A 12,164-nucleotide genomic window follows, 5' to 3' on the forward strand; every position below is an offset into this window, starting at 1 on the left:
ACAACATGGTGAAACCCTGTCTCTAGTAAAAATACAAACAATTAGCAGAGAGTGATGGCAGGCACCTGTAATCCCAGCTACTCGGGAGGCTGAGGCAGGAGAATCGCTTGAACCTGGGAGGCAGAGGTTGCAGTGAGCCGAGATTGTGCCATTGCACTCCAGGAGCAAGAATGAAACTCCATCTCAAAAAAAAAAAAAAATGGAGAAGGAGGAAGAAGAAGAAGAAAAGAAGAAGAAGAAAGGAGGAGGAGAAGAGAAGAAAGAAGGAAGAAAGAAGAAAGAAGAGTCATCCTGGCCTAGGCCCAGCTCCCAGTGGGACCACTGGGTCCACAGCCCCACCCAGCCCAGCCATTTCCCTGGCCTTGATATCTAATCAAAAAGGACTCCCTTCATAGTTGACAGAAGCCTCACACTGGGTATTGGCCTGGGAAGCCACAGTGGGGAAGGCCCAGAGAAGAAATGCCAAGGGGCCTTGTTTGCCAGTGGGTCGGACACAGGGTGGTGGTCTGCCTCATAGATGCCTTTTTTTTTTTTTTTTGAGACGGAATTTCGCTCTTGTCGCCCAGGCTGGAGTAGAGTGGCACGATCTCGGCTTACTGCAACCTCCGCCTTCTGGGTTTAAGCGATTCTCCTGCCCTACACTCCCAAGCTGGGATTACAGGCTCCCGCCACCACGCCCAGCTAATTTTTGTATTTTTAGTAGAGACGAGGTTTCACCATGTTGACCAGGCTGGTCTTGATCTCCTGACCTCAGGTGATCCGCCCACCTCGGCCTCCCAAAGTGCTGGGATTACAGGACTGAGCCACCGTGCCTGGCCATAGATGCCTATTTGATTTTCCAGTCTGGGCCCAACGAAACGCAAATGGTCCCCAGCAGCTGACAGCAGTCTGCTGCAAACACAGCAAAGTTGAGTCCCAGTTGCAGCTGCAGTGACCACCAGCCAGCCTCTTTCATGGCCCCCGAGTGCTGGGCCCAGCAAAGGTGGGCTCATGAGCAGTAAACAGCAGTGGCAGGGGTGGGGCTCAGCGGGATCCCAGCATCGTGGCTCTGGCTCCCCCAGACAAATCCAGATCTGCCACCCAAGTGCCCAAGTCTCCAGCCTGCCAGTGACAGAGATCAGTGTTGGTCTCCTCAAGGGACTGAGTGAGGAGACCAATCACCACCTGGTGCAAACTGAGTCCCTTCCACACGGGAAGGGGCCACAAGCAATTCATGTTTTCTTTTGTTTGTTTTTGAGACAAGAGTCTCGCTCGGTCGCCCAGGCTGGAGTGCAGTGGTGCGATCCTGGCTCACAGCACCCTCTGCCTCCGGATTTTGTGAACCAAGCAGGAGGTTGCTTGCCCTGCATCCTAGCAGGAGTCAGCAATTCTCCTGCCTCAGCCTCCCGAGTAGCTGGGATTACAGGTGCCCACCACCATGCCTGGCTAATTTTTGTAGTTTTTAGTAGAGACGGGGTTTCACCATGTTGGCCAGGCTGGTCTCCAACTCTTGACCTCAGGTGATCTGTAGGGACCAGCCCCACAGGGTCAGTGGGCTTCTCCCCGTGTGCGGCGACGAGAGAGTATAGAAATAAAGACACAAGACAAAGAGATAAAAGAAAAGACAGCTGGGCCTGGGGGACCACTACCACCAATGCGCGGAGACTGGTAGTGGCCCCGAATGTCTGGCTGCGCTGTTATTCATTGGATACAAAGGAAAAGGGGCAGGGTAAAGAGTGTGAGTCATCTCCAATGATAGGTAAGGTCACGTGGGTCACATGTCCACTGGACAGGGGCCCTTCCCTGCCTGGCAGCTAAGGCAGAGAGAGAGAGGAGACAAAGAGAAAGATGGCTTACGCCATTATTTCTGCATATTAGAGACTTTTAGTACTTTCACTAATTTGCTACTGCTATCTAGAAGGCAGAGCCAGGTGTACAGGATGGAACATGAAGGTGGACTAGGAGCGTGACCACTGAAGCACAGCATCACAGGGAGACGGTTAGGCCTCTGGATAACTGCGGGAAAGCCTGACTGGTGTCAGGCCCTCCACAAGAGGTGGAGGAGCAGAGTCTTCTCTAAACTTCCCCGGGGAAAAGGAGACTCCCTTTCCCGGTCTGCCAAGTAGCGGGTGTTGTTCCTTGACACTTTTTGCTACCGCTAGACCACGGTCCGCCTGGCAACAGCGTCTTCCCAGACGCTGGCGTCACCGCTAGACCAAGGAGCCCTTCTGGTGGCCCGGTCTGGGCATAACAGCAGGCTGGCACTCTTGTCTTCTGGTCACACCGCACTGTGTCCCCTCAGCTCCTATCTCTGTATGGCCTGGTTTTTCCTAGGTTATGATTATAGAGCAGGGATTATTATAATATTGGAATAAAGAGTAATTGCTACCAACTAACGATTAATGATATTCATATATAATCATATCTAAGATCTATATCTGGTATAACTATTCTTGTTTTATATTTTATTGTACTGGAACAGCTCGTGTCCTCGGTCTCTTGCCTCGGCGCCTGGGTGGCTTGCCGCCCACATTGACCCACCTGCCTCGGCCTCCCAAAGTGCTGCTGGGATTACAGGCGTGAGCCACCGCACCTGGCCATGTTTTCTTTTTTTAGCTTTTCATTTTGAAATATTTTCAACCTTACAAAAAAGTTGTGAAAATACAACAAAGACCTCAAAAACATTTTGCTAAGTTGTGCCAGACACAAAAGACCACATATTGTATAGTTGCATTTATATGAAATATCCAGAAAAAGCAAATCTGCTAAATGCATGCCCCAAAAGTTCATGTGTTGGATTTAGTCCCCAATGCAACAGTGTTGGGAGGTGGGGCCTAGTAAGAGGTGATTGGGTCATGAGGGCAGAACCCTCATCAATGAATTTTTTTTTTTTTTTTTTTTAATTTGAGATGGAGTCTCACCCTGTCGCCCAGGCTGGAGTGCAATGGCGCAATCTCTGCTCACTGCAACCTCCATCTCCCGGGTTCAAGCGATTCTCCTGCCTCAGCCTGCCAAGTAGCTGGGATTACAGTAGATTGCAGACCTGAATATAGGAGACTATCTTGATGACCTCAGAGTTGGAAAGAATTTATTAGACAAAACACAAAAAGAGCAACCATAAGGTAAAACACTGATTCATCTGTTACAGTCAATTTAAGAGCTTCTGTGCATCAGGAGACACTGTCAGGAGCCTGGAAACACAAGCCATTGGTGAAAGAGAGCCTCTCTCTGGGGGCGGGTTTTGGCTACTGTCAGGGAGCATGCTGGAACCACAGCAGTGGGTGACATAGGAGTGTGCTTGTGCTTACCTGTGCACTGGGACACCGTGGGTGCTGGAGCACCGCTTCCACTGCAGGAAAGATGGCCTTGGGCCTGCCACACTGTTGGACTTCTTGGGCCCAATAGAACCAGCTCCTATGGCAGACTGCCCTGGCCACACAGTCACTTGGTGCCCCAATGTCCCAAGGTCCAGTTTTGTTTGTTTTGTTTTTGGAACAATGTCCATTCCCTGCTGGGGAAGGCACAGACTTGATCTGGGACCATAAGGTTATGCAATACGACTCTCTTACGAGGCTTCTGCTAGAAACACCACCTGGCCCTGTCTCCACCACAGCTATTTCTAGCACCAGGGGGTGTGCTCGATTTTGTGAACCAAGCAGGAGGAGGTTGCTTGCCCTACATCCTGGCAGGAGTCAAAGCAGCAGTCCCCAGTGTGAACTGTGTTGCATCCAAAACCTCCAGAGGCCCGCCAAGGCCTATGTGCCTTTCTTAGTGGCAAGAGATCAAAAGTGCAATAACTTGAATTTTTGCCCGGGCTGGAGTGCAATGGCGTGGTCTCAGCTCACTGCAACCTCCACCTTCCGGGTTCAAGTGATTCTGTCTCAGCCTCCCGAGTAGCTGGGATTACAGGTGCATACCACCACGCCCAGCTAATTTCTGTATTTTCAGTAGAGACGGAGTTTCGCCATGTTGGTCAGGCTGGTCTCGAACTCCTGACCTCAGGTGAGGACAGGCCCACCTGGGAAACTCCTGTTTTTAAAACCATCTAATGGACCGGGCTTGGTGCCTCACGCCTATAATCCCAGCACTTGGGGAGGCCAAGGCGGGTGGATCACTGAGGTCAGGAGTTGCAGACCAGCCTGCCCAACATGGGCAGGCTGTGTTTTTTGTAAAAATACAAAAAATTAGCCAGGCGTGGTGGCGGACACCTGTAATCCCAGCTACTCAGGAGGCTGAGGCAGGAGAATTGCTTGAACCTGGGAGGTGGAGGTTGCAGTGAGCTGAGATCGCACCACTGCACTCCAGCCTGGGCAACAAGAGCGAAACTCCATCTCAAAAAACAAAACCAAAAAAAAATAAAAAAATTAAAAAAAAACGGGAGTGTCCCTGCACAAGCTCCTCTCTCTTTGCCTGCTGCCATCCACGTAAGATGTGACTTGCTCCTCCTTGCCTTCTGCCATGATTGTGAGGCCTCCCCAGCCATGTGGGACTATAAGTCCAATAAACCTCTTTCTTTTGTTAAATTGCCTCGTCTTGGGTATATCTTTATCAGCAGTGTGAAAACAGACTAATACACTGGGCATGGTGGTGCACACCTGTAATTCCAGCTACACAGGAGGCTGAGGCAGGAGAATTGCTTGAACCCAGGAGGCGGAGGTTGCAGTGAGCTGAGATTGTGCCACTGCACTCCAGCCTGGGCAACAGAGTAAGACCCTATCTCAAAAAGAAAAAAAAGACTGGGCGCGGTGGCTCATGCCTGTAATCCCAGCACTTTGGGAGGCCGAGGCAGGTGGATCACGAGGTCAGGAGATCAAGACCATCCTGGCTAACACGGTGAAACCCTGTCTCTACTAAAAATGCAAAAGAATTAGCCAGGCGTGGTGGCGGGCGCCTGTAGTCCCAGCTGCTCGGGAGGCTGAGGCAGGAGAATTGCATGAACCGGGGAGGCAGAGCTTGCAGTGAGCCGAGATGGCGCTACTGCACTCCAGCCTGGGCGACAGAGCGAGACTCCATCTCAAAAAAAAAGAAAAGAAAAGAAGAAGAACAGAGCAGAGAGAAGCCAGGCTAGCTGCCCCAGTGAAGACTCAGGCTCTCACGATCGCAGGCCACTTCCAGACTGAATCAGTTCTCAGCTGTGCAGCAGGTGATCCCTGCCCTACAGGGATCTGCACCCATTTACTCAGGAAATGGTCTTCTTACTATCCAGTTTTGAGAGTTTTTATATATTCTGAATTCAAAGTATTTTTTTAATCATATATGTGATTCACAAATGTTTTCTCTAAATCTATGGTTTAATTTTTTAATTTTTTTATTTTTGAGACAGAGTCTTGCTCTGTCGCTCAGGCTGGAGTGCAGTGGTGCGATCTTGGCTCACTGCAAGCTCTGCCTCCCTGGTTCAGGTCATTCTCCTGCCTCAGCCTCCAGAGTAGCTGGGACGACAGGCGCCCACCGCCACCTCCGGCTAATTTTTTGTATTTTTTAGTAGAGACGGGGTTTCACTGTGTTAGCCAGGATGGTCTCGATCTCCTGACCTCGTGATCTGCCTGCCTTGTGCTGGGAGTACAGGCGTGAGCAACCACGCCTGGCCCTCTCTGTGCTTCTTTTTTTTTTCTTTTTCTTTTCTTTTTTTTTTTTGAGACGGAGTTTCGCTCCTGTTGCCCAGGCTGGAGTGCAATGGGGTGATCTTGGCTCACTGCAACCTCTGTCTCCCGGGTTCAAGCAATTCTCCTGCCTCAGCCTCCCGAGTAGCTGGGATTACAGGCATGCGCCACCATGCCCGTCTAATTTTGTATTTTTGGTAGAGACGGGGTTTCTCCACGTTGGTCAGGCTGGTCTTCAACTCCCGATCTCAGGTGGTCCACAACCTCGGCCTCCCAAAGTGCTGGGATTACAGGCATTAGCCACCATGCCCAGCCTGGCACAATTTAGCATAAAGTTTTTGAGGTCTTTGTACTATTCCAGTGGGACAGTTGGTGAAACTTGAATAATATCTGTAAAATACTTGATTACTAACTTGTATCAATGGAAATGTCTTGGTTTATATAACTGAATTTTGGTTATACAAGTTTTTTTTTTGTTGTTGTTTTTTGTTTTGTTTTGTTTTGAGACAGAGTCTCGCTCCGTCACTCAGGTGTGATCTCGGCTCACTGCATCCTCTGCCTCCTGGGTTCAAGCAATTCTCCTCTCTCGGCCTCCCGAGTGGCCAGGATTATAGGTGCCTGCTACCATGCCTGACTAATTTTTGTATTTTTAGTAGAGATGGGGTTTCACCATGTTGGCCAGGCTGACCTCGAACTCCTGACCTCAGGTAATCCGCCTGCCTCGGCCTCCCAAAGTGTTGGGATTACAGGTGTGAGCCACCGCGCGTGGCCGAGACCGTAGATTTTCGCAACTTTTTTGTAAGTCTAAAATAATTTCAGCCAAGAATGGTGGCTCACACCTGTAATCCCAGCACTTTGGGAGGCTGAGGCAGAGGATCACTTCAACCCAGGAGTTTGAGACCAGCCTGACCAACATAGCGAGACTCCATCTCTGGAAAAAAAAAATTAGAGCCTGTGGTCCTAGCTACTTGGGAGGCTGAGGTGGGAGGATTGCTTGAGCCCAGGAGTTTGAGGATGCAGTGAGGCATGTTGAGCCACTGCACTCCAGCCTGGGCAACAGAGCACAATCCTGTCTCAAATATAAAATAATTTCTAAATAAACTTTTTTGTTCAAGCTCAGGGTCTGAGTTGTGCACTGCTTATGATCCACTCCACAGAAGTTCTGATTTCTTCTCTGTGCAATGGTTCTGCCGGCCTTTCTGCCTCCCAGAGGTCCTGGTGGGTGGGCATCAGAGGCTCTTAGGGCTCTGTGGAGGCTCAGGGAGAGCTTTCCCTTCCCTCCTGATGCTGGTGCTTCCAGAGCTAGACAGGAAGATGGAAGCTGGGTGGCCCGAGCAGGGCTGGGGGCTTGGCTGGCCCTTCTGTCAGCTTGAGCTGGCTTGAGCCCAGGCGAGGCCCTGACAGCCTGGGCAGGCTCAGAGGGAGGGAGGTGGGGACCAAGAGACCCGGGGAGGGCTCCCAGGGCCAAGACCCAAGTCTCTGCCCTGCACATCTGCCAAGGGACTTCCTCAGAAGCTGCTGATGTTAGGCTTTGGCTTCCTGCTGTGGACTGAGGGGATGAACTCCGACGGGAGGACATTCAGGCCTTGGAGGAAATGAGAGCTTGGCCGACAGGAGGGCCTGGACTCGCAAAGACACTTGGACACCCACAAGCACAGAGACATGGGTGTGTGACAACTGACCAAGGGGCATGCAGGTATGTATGCGTGGTGCACACAGACACCCTGGGCACAGCCCACTGGCACCAGCGTCAACCCCTGCGTGGCGGCCTGCATCCCACCCTTCGGGCAGGCCCTGTGGGGCAGATTTCAGGGAGGAAGGAGGCTGAGTGGGCAGAGTCTGAGGATGCGGCCACCATCGCTCCCTGGCACTGCATCTGTGTCCGGGATCTAGGAGGCAGTCCTCCATCACTGAGCCCCAAGATGACTGTCACACCTTGGTCTAAAGCAGGGGCCGGGCCTGAGCCCTGGAGAAGCTCACAGAGCCCCCAGCTGGGGCATATCTGGTTTCCAGGGGCAGGGGCGATACCCAGAGGAGGAAGAAGGGATTCTGAGAGAGCCCGGCAGGCTCTGAGCCTCAGGCTGGAGCTGAGCTTGGGGCAGCAAGGAAGGACCAGGTGTGAGGGCAGAGCCATGCGGCCCGACCCCTGCAGCACGGCCTGTGGCCTCCCCCAGCTCCTGCCTGTGCTTCTGGGTCAGTCTGGACTTTGCCACTTCTGACCAAAAGCCACCGCAAACCCACTCAAGCCAAAAGAGGAAGTGACCATTAGGCACAACTGGGAAGGCCTGCGGCCGGGGGCGCTCCAGGCGGGGCGAGGGGGACACCCAGGACTCCAGACAGGAGTCCTCAGGTGCCACCTTTCCTCTCTCCCTGGCCCTGCGTGGGCCCTGTCCTCCTCAGGGTGGCCTGCCGTAGTCCTCCTCCCCACTCCGAGTTTCCTGTCCCAAAGTTCTAAGGAAGTTTCCAGAACTACATCTCACCATCTTGAGTCAGCCTTGACTCAGTGTCCATCTCACAGGCCTGGAAGGGGCAGGAGTCAGCACTGTCCAGACCACAGGGCCTGAGTGTGGGGAGGGCAGCTGTCTTAGGAAGGTGGTGGAGGGTTGTTACCCTGAGGCAAGAGGGCTGCAGGGCAGAAAGACGCGGCAGGTGACTGTCGTGGGAGGCCCAAGAGAGGCCTGGGAGAGGGATGGCCCACAAGGGCTGACCCTCCCGCCACCCAGGGGGCTTGAACAGGTTTCCTCCTGGCAGGGTGACCCTTGTGCATGGAACCCCTGCGACGACTAAGGCTGGTAGGCATGAGGTTTCCTGAAGGAGAGCTTGTGGGGCCCAGTGTGGCTGGGGGGCGCTGGGACTCCATTCTGAAGCCAAAGGCACTGGGAAGGGCTTCCGCAGAGGAGGGTGCGGCAGGGGTTGCCAGGAACAGCCTGGATGGCGGCAGGGAACAGATAAGGTGGGTGGAGGAGTCAGCCGGGAGCCTGGGGCTGGCTCCAGCATGACGTGGGGGTCTGCAAGGCCCTGGAGAAAATGGGGTGATGCAGCAGGGGGCACACCCATAGCTGGAGCTGACCCAGATGGACAGCTTGGGCTCTGCCACCCAGGACTAGGCAAGGAAGGGGCACGAACAAGCAGGAAGTGGTGAGGCTGTCTCCAGCTGGCTGCTCTCCCCTGCCCAGACTTTGGTTTCCTCCCTGCTGGCCTGGCCTGGCTCCCTGGCTCTGTGTGATATGGTCACACCCCCACGCACCCCCTCCACTGAGATGGGGCGGGAAGAGCACCGAGGCTGCTCTTCCTCTCCTGGGCCGACCTCTGAGCAGCAGACGGGGCTAAGCGTTCCCCAGCTCGCCTTCACACACAGCCTGTGCCACCGCGCCAACGGTACCATGAAGGACGAGGTAGCTCTACTGGCCACTGTCACCCTCCTGGGAGTCCTGCTGCAAGGTGGGCTGGTTCCTATCTAGGAAGAGGGTGGGCCTCAGATCCCTACAGCTTGCCCTCTGCCCCCTAGGCCCAGGTGGAGGGCAGAGGTGGGGACTCCAACCCAGACCCAAGCCCAAGCTGGAAGAGGGTGGGGACTTTCAGAGACCTGGGGGGCACCTGGCTGTGAGAGCTGTAGGACTTGGGGGTGGCAAGGGTGCCAGGACAAATGGTAGGATAGCCATGGGCTTGGGGAAGCTGATCTCTGCTCTTTCCAGCTGTCCCCTCTCTGAGCGTCCCAGCAAGCAGCCCCCATTCCCTGGCCCTGCTTCAAAGGCACCTCCATACTGGGACCACGTGGAGCAGGGTAGAGGTGGGACTCCTTCCTCCAGCCCCCTAAAAAGAGCCTGCTTAATGCCTTTCTCAGACTGGCCCTAAAGGACACATTCCTGGGCCAGATATCCTTGCCACTTAAGAGACACCACTACTCCACAGTGTGTGGGCTAGGATAAGGCACAGCCTGGGGAGGGGGCTCTGAAGGGGCTGGACAGACAGGCCAGCCTGACCTCCAGCCGCACCTGCCCTGAGCTGGATGGCCACCCTGTGACACCCATCTGCAGAGGGCCCAGCAGCAAAGGTGCCAGGGCTGCAGGACTCAGGGGGAGATGGTCTGACGGGAGGTCTCGGGGGGGAGTGCACAGCCAGCACTGGCCTGTGTGTGGTCTGGCCTGGCCTCACCTGACCAAGGGAAGGGCTCCTGCTCACAGAGAAACTTTAGGGCCAGCCCACCCTCTGCAACTACCCCAGCCCTCGGGTCCTGGGGTTAGGCTAGGAGAGTCCCAGCTGCAACCTCCTGGGAGCAGGAGAGAAGGTGTCAGATTTAGGCCTGGGACCGGAATGCAGGAACAGAGAAACTGAGGTTTGGAGGCACAGGGACACAGGCTTTAGTGATCCTGGCCTGAGGCAGGGTCAGAGGGCCCTGCTGGTGGGCGCTGGTAGGTGGGTGAGCAGGGACTGTTAGCTACAGGGAGTGTGCTTCCTTGCACCTGGGAGGATGCAGCCAGCTCTGCCCTCAGGCTCCCGAGGCACTTCCTGGCCAGGGACCTGAAAGCTGCATTTGCCTGTGTTTTGCGAGTGAAATGATTCAGAAACAAGGACTCAAGCGGTCTCTCTTGCGGAGCAGGTGTCCCTGTGCCTGAATCACTCACCCTCCCCCATACACTCACAGGTTGGGACAGGGCCTCTCTGCGCCCCAGGCTTCAGCCCTGCCCTCCTCGCTGAATGTCAGGGACACAGGGCAGGCCAGGGATGGGTCAGACGAGAGGTTTCCTCGGGTGGGAGGGGCGGGGTTCCGCCTTAGGGAAGAGAGGACGCGGCCCAGTGAAGGGCCAGATTGCAGGATCCCTCCCACTCTCATCTCCGGGGCTTCGGGTGTCCAGATCTGACTCCTGCTCCCCCTCCTCCCGCAGCCTACTTCTCCCTGCAGGTGATCTCAGCGCGCAGGGCCTTCCGCGTGTCGCCGCCGCTCACCACCGGCCCACCCGAGTTCGAGCGCGTCTACCGAGCCCAGTGAGGCGCGGCGGGAGGGCGCGGGGCGGGGAGCGAGCCCCTGGCGGGTCCGGGTCGCAGGACCATCCCGGCCCGCGCGCTCATCCCACCCGCCCACCGCAGGGTGAACTGCAGCGAGTACTTCCCGCTGTTCCTCGCCACGCTCTGGGTCGCCGGCATCTTCTTTCATGAAGGTCGGGGTGTGGGGCAGGGGCGCACGCGCTGGACCCCCGGGGCCCGCGCAGCGCGCTCACCAGGTCTGCGCGTACCTCTCGCAGGGGCGGCGGCCCTGTGCGGCCTGGTCTACCTGTTCGCGCGCCTCCGCTACTTCCAGGGCTACGCGCGCTCCGCGCAGCTCAGGTGAGGACCGGACGGGGAGCGGGGCGGGGCCGGGGAAAAATCGCGGGTGGGCGGGGCTCCTGGGGAGCGGGACCGAAGCTGGGGGCGGGCCACGGGCCGGAGCCCAGCGCCTTTGGGGATTCGGTGGGCGAGCCCTGGCGGCGGCCAGAGGAAGTCCCCGTGGGGCCGGGGTTGCGGCGGGGAAGAAGCGGGGCCTCCTCGCGCCACCTCCCGGCTGACCGCCGCCCGCAGGCTGGCACCCCTGTACGCGAGCGCGCGCGCCCTCTGGCTGCTGGTGGCGCTGGCTGCGCTCGGCCTGCTCGCCCACTTCCTCCCGGCCGCGCTGCGCGCCGCGCTCCTCGGACGGCTCCGGACGCTGCTGCCGTGGGCCTGAGACCAAGGCCGCCGGGCCGACGGAGCCGGGAAAGAAGAGCCGGAGCCTCCCGCTGCCCCGGGGAGGGGCGCTCGCTTCCGCATCCTAGTCTCTATCATTAAAGTTCTAGTGACCGAGACCCGGGCTGCGTTGTGTGTCCGCGGGGGTAGCGCACCGCGGGCTACGGAGCCTGGAGGGGCCCAGCCCAAGCCCGGGCAGCCCGGCGGGCTTCCTAGTGACGGCGTCAGAGGGGCTACGAAGGAACGGGACCTCCCCCTGGGGCGGGACTGGATCCGGTCTTCACCTCCTACCCCACTCCCTACTCAGCCTCGGAGTCACAAGGCCGCCCAGTCCTGCCGGGGTTCACCCTCCTAGCGCTCAGCGGTCTCCTCACCGGTCCCCCTCCTCAGGGGCCTCCCCTCTCCTGACTCTCAGCCGCCCCAGTCCCTCGTCCCCTGGCCTTGACATCTGACACTAGATAGAGCCTGTGGCTCTCTCCCCAGGTGAGGGCAGCGGCCTTTTTCTTTTGGTCAGCACTGGATCCCCCTCATTAACTGTAGGTGTTCAGGGCAGCCCTCCCAGGTCCGCAGAGCTGCGGGCACCATGGGAACGAAGTGAGTCAGTGACAGGCGGTCTCAAGGAAATATCCAGAAGCCTTGGGGATCCAGAGGAGGCCCACAGGAACAAAGAAGTGACTTTTAGCCAAGTATGCAGGAGAAACGGAGAAAGGAGAGCTTTCCAAGCAGGGGCAACGGTGTGTGCAAAGGCCCTGAGGTGAGCGGGAGACCCTAACGTGCCAGAGGAGAGTGTCGGGGACCCAGGACGAGGACCAAGCTGAGACACACGGAGGGGAACAAGGAGGCTGGGAAATGCCTTCAGCTTGAGGAGCTAAGGGAAGGCCTCATCGC

At 56.5% G+C, this 12,164-nt stretch overlaps 2 protein-coding genes across 5 annotated transcripts; both read left to right on the plus strand.

Moving 5' to 3' along the window:
- Positions 1-7,158: 7,158 nt before the first annotated feature.
- On the plus strand, positions 7,159-8,307 carry LOC116471953 (uncharacterized). The gene has a single exon (XM_032158896.2). It carries the CDS (start codon positions 7,175-7,177, stop codon positions 7,796-7,798), a length of 624 nt encoding a protein of 207 aa, XP_032014787.1. The 5' UTR covers positions 7,159-7,174; the 3' UTR covers positions 7,799-8,307.
- A 99-nt stretch (positions 8,308-8,406) lies between these two features.
- Positions 8,407-11,395, plus strand: LTC4S (leukotriene C4 synthase). Of its 4 annotated transcripts, XM_032158895.2 has the most exons (5): positions 8,434-9,020; positions 10,466-10,565; positions 10,668-10,738; positions 10,823-10,904; positions 11,136-11,395. In XM_032158895.2, the coding sequence occupies exons 1-5, from the start codon at positions 8,807-8,809 to the stop codon at positions 11,275-11,277; spliced, it is 609 nt and encodes a 202-aa protein (XP_032014786.1). In that variant the 5' UTR covers positions 8,434-8,806; the 3' UTR covers positions 11,278-11,395. The 4 variants fall into 4 exon arrangements, with proteins under 4 accessions (XP_058296213.1, XP_032014784.1, XP_058296212.1 ...); XM_032158893.2 differs by having other exon boundaries at positions 8,418-9,020; positions 10,668-10,904; XM_058440230.1 differs by lacking the exon at positions 10,668-10,738 and having other exon boundaries at positions 8,407-8,974; positions 10,483-10,565; positions 10,823-11,395.
- Positions 11,396-12,164: the final 769 nt, after the last annotated feature.

Source organism: Hylobates moloch, unplaced genomic scaffold (genome assembly GCF_009828535.3).
Source record: "Hylobates moloch isolate HMO894 unplaced genomic scaffold, HMol_V3 SCAFFOLD_6, whole genome shotgun sequence".
In the NCBI taxonomy this organism is placed as follows: domain Eukaryota; kingdom Metazoa; phylum Chordata; class Mammalia; order Primates; family Hylobatidae; genus Hylobates; species Hylobates moloch.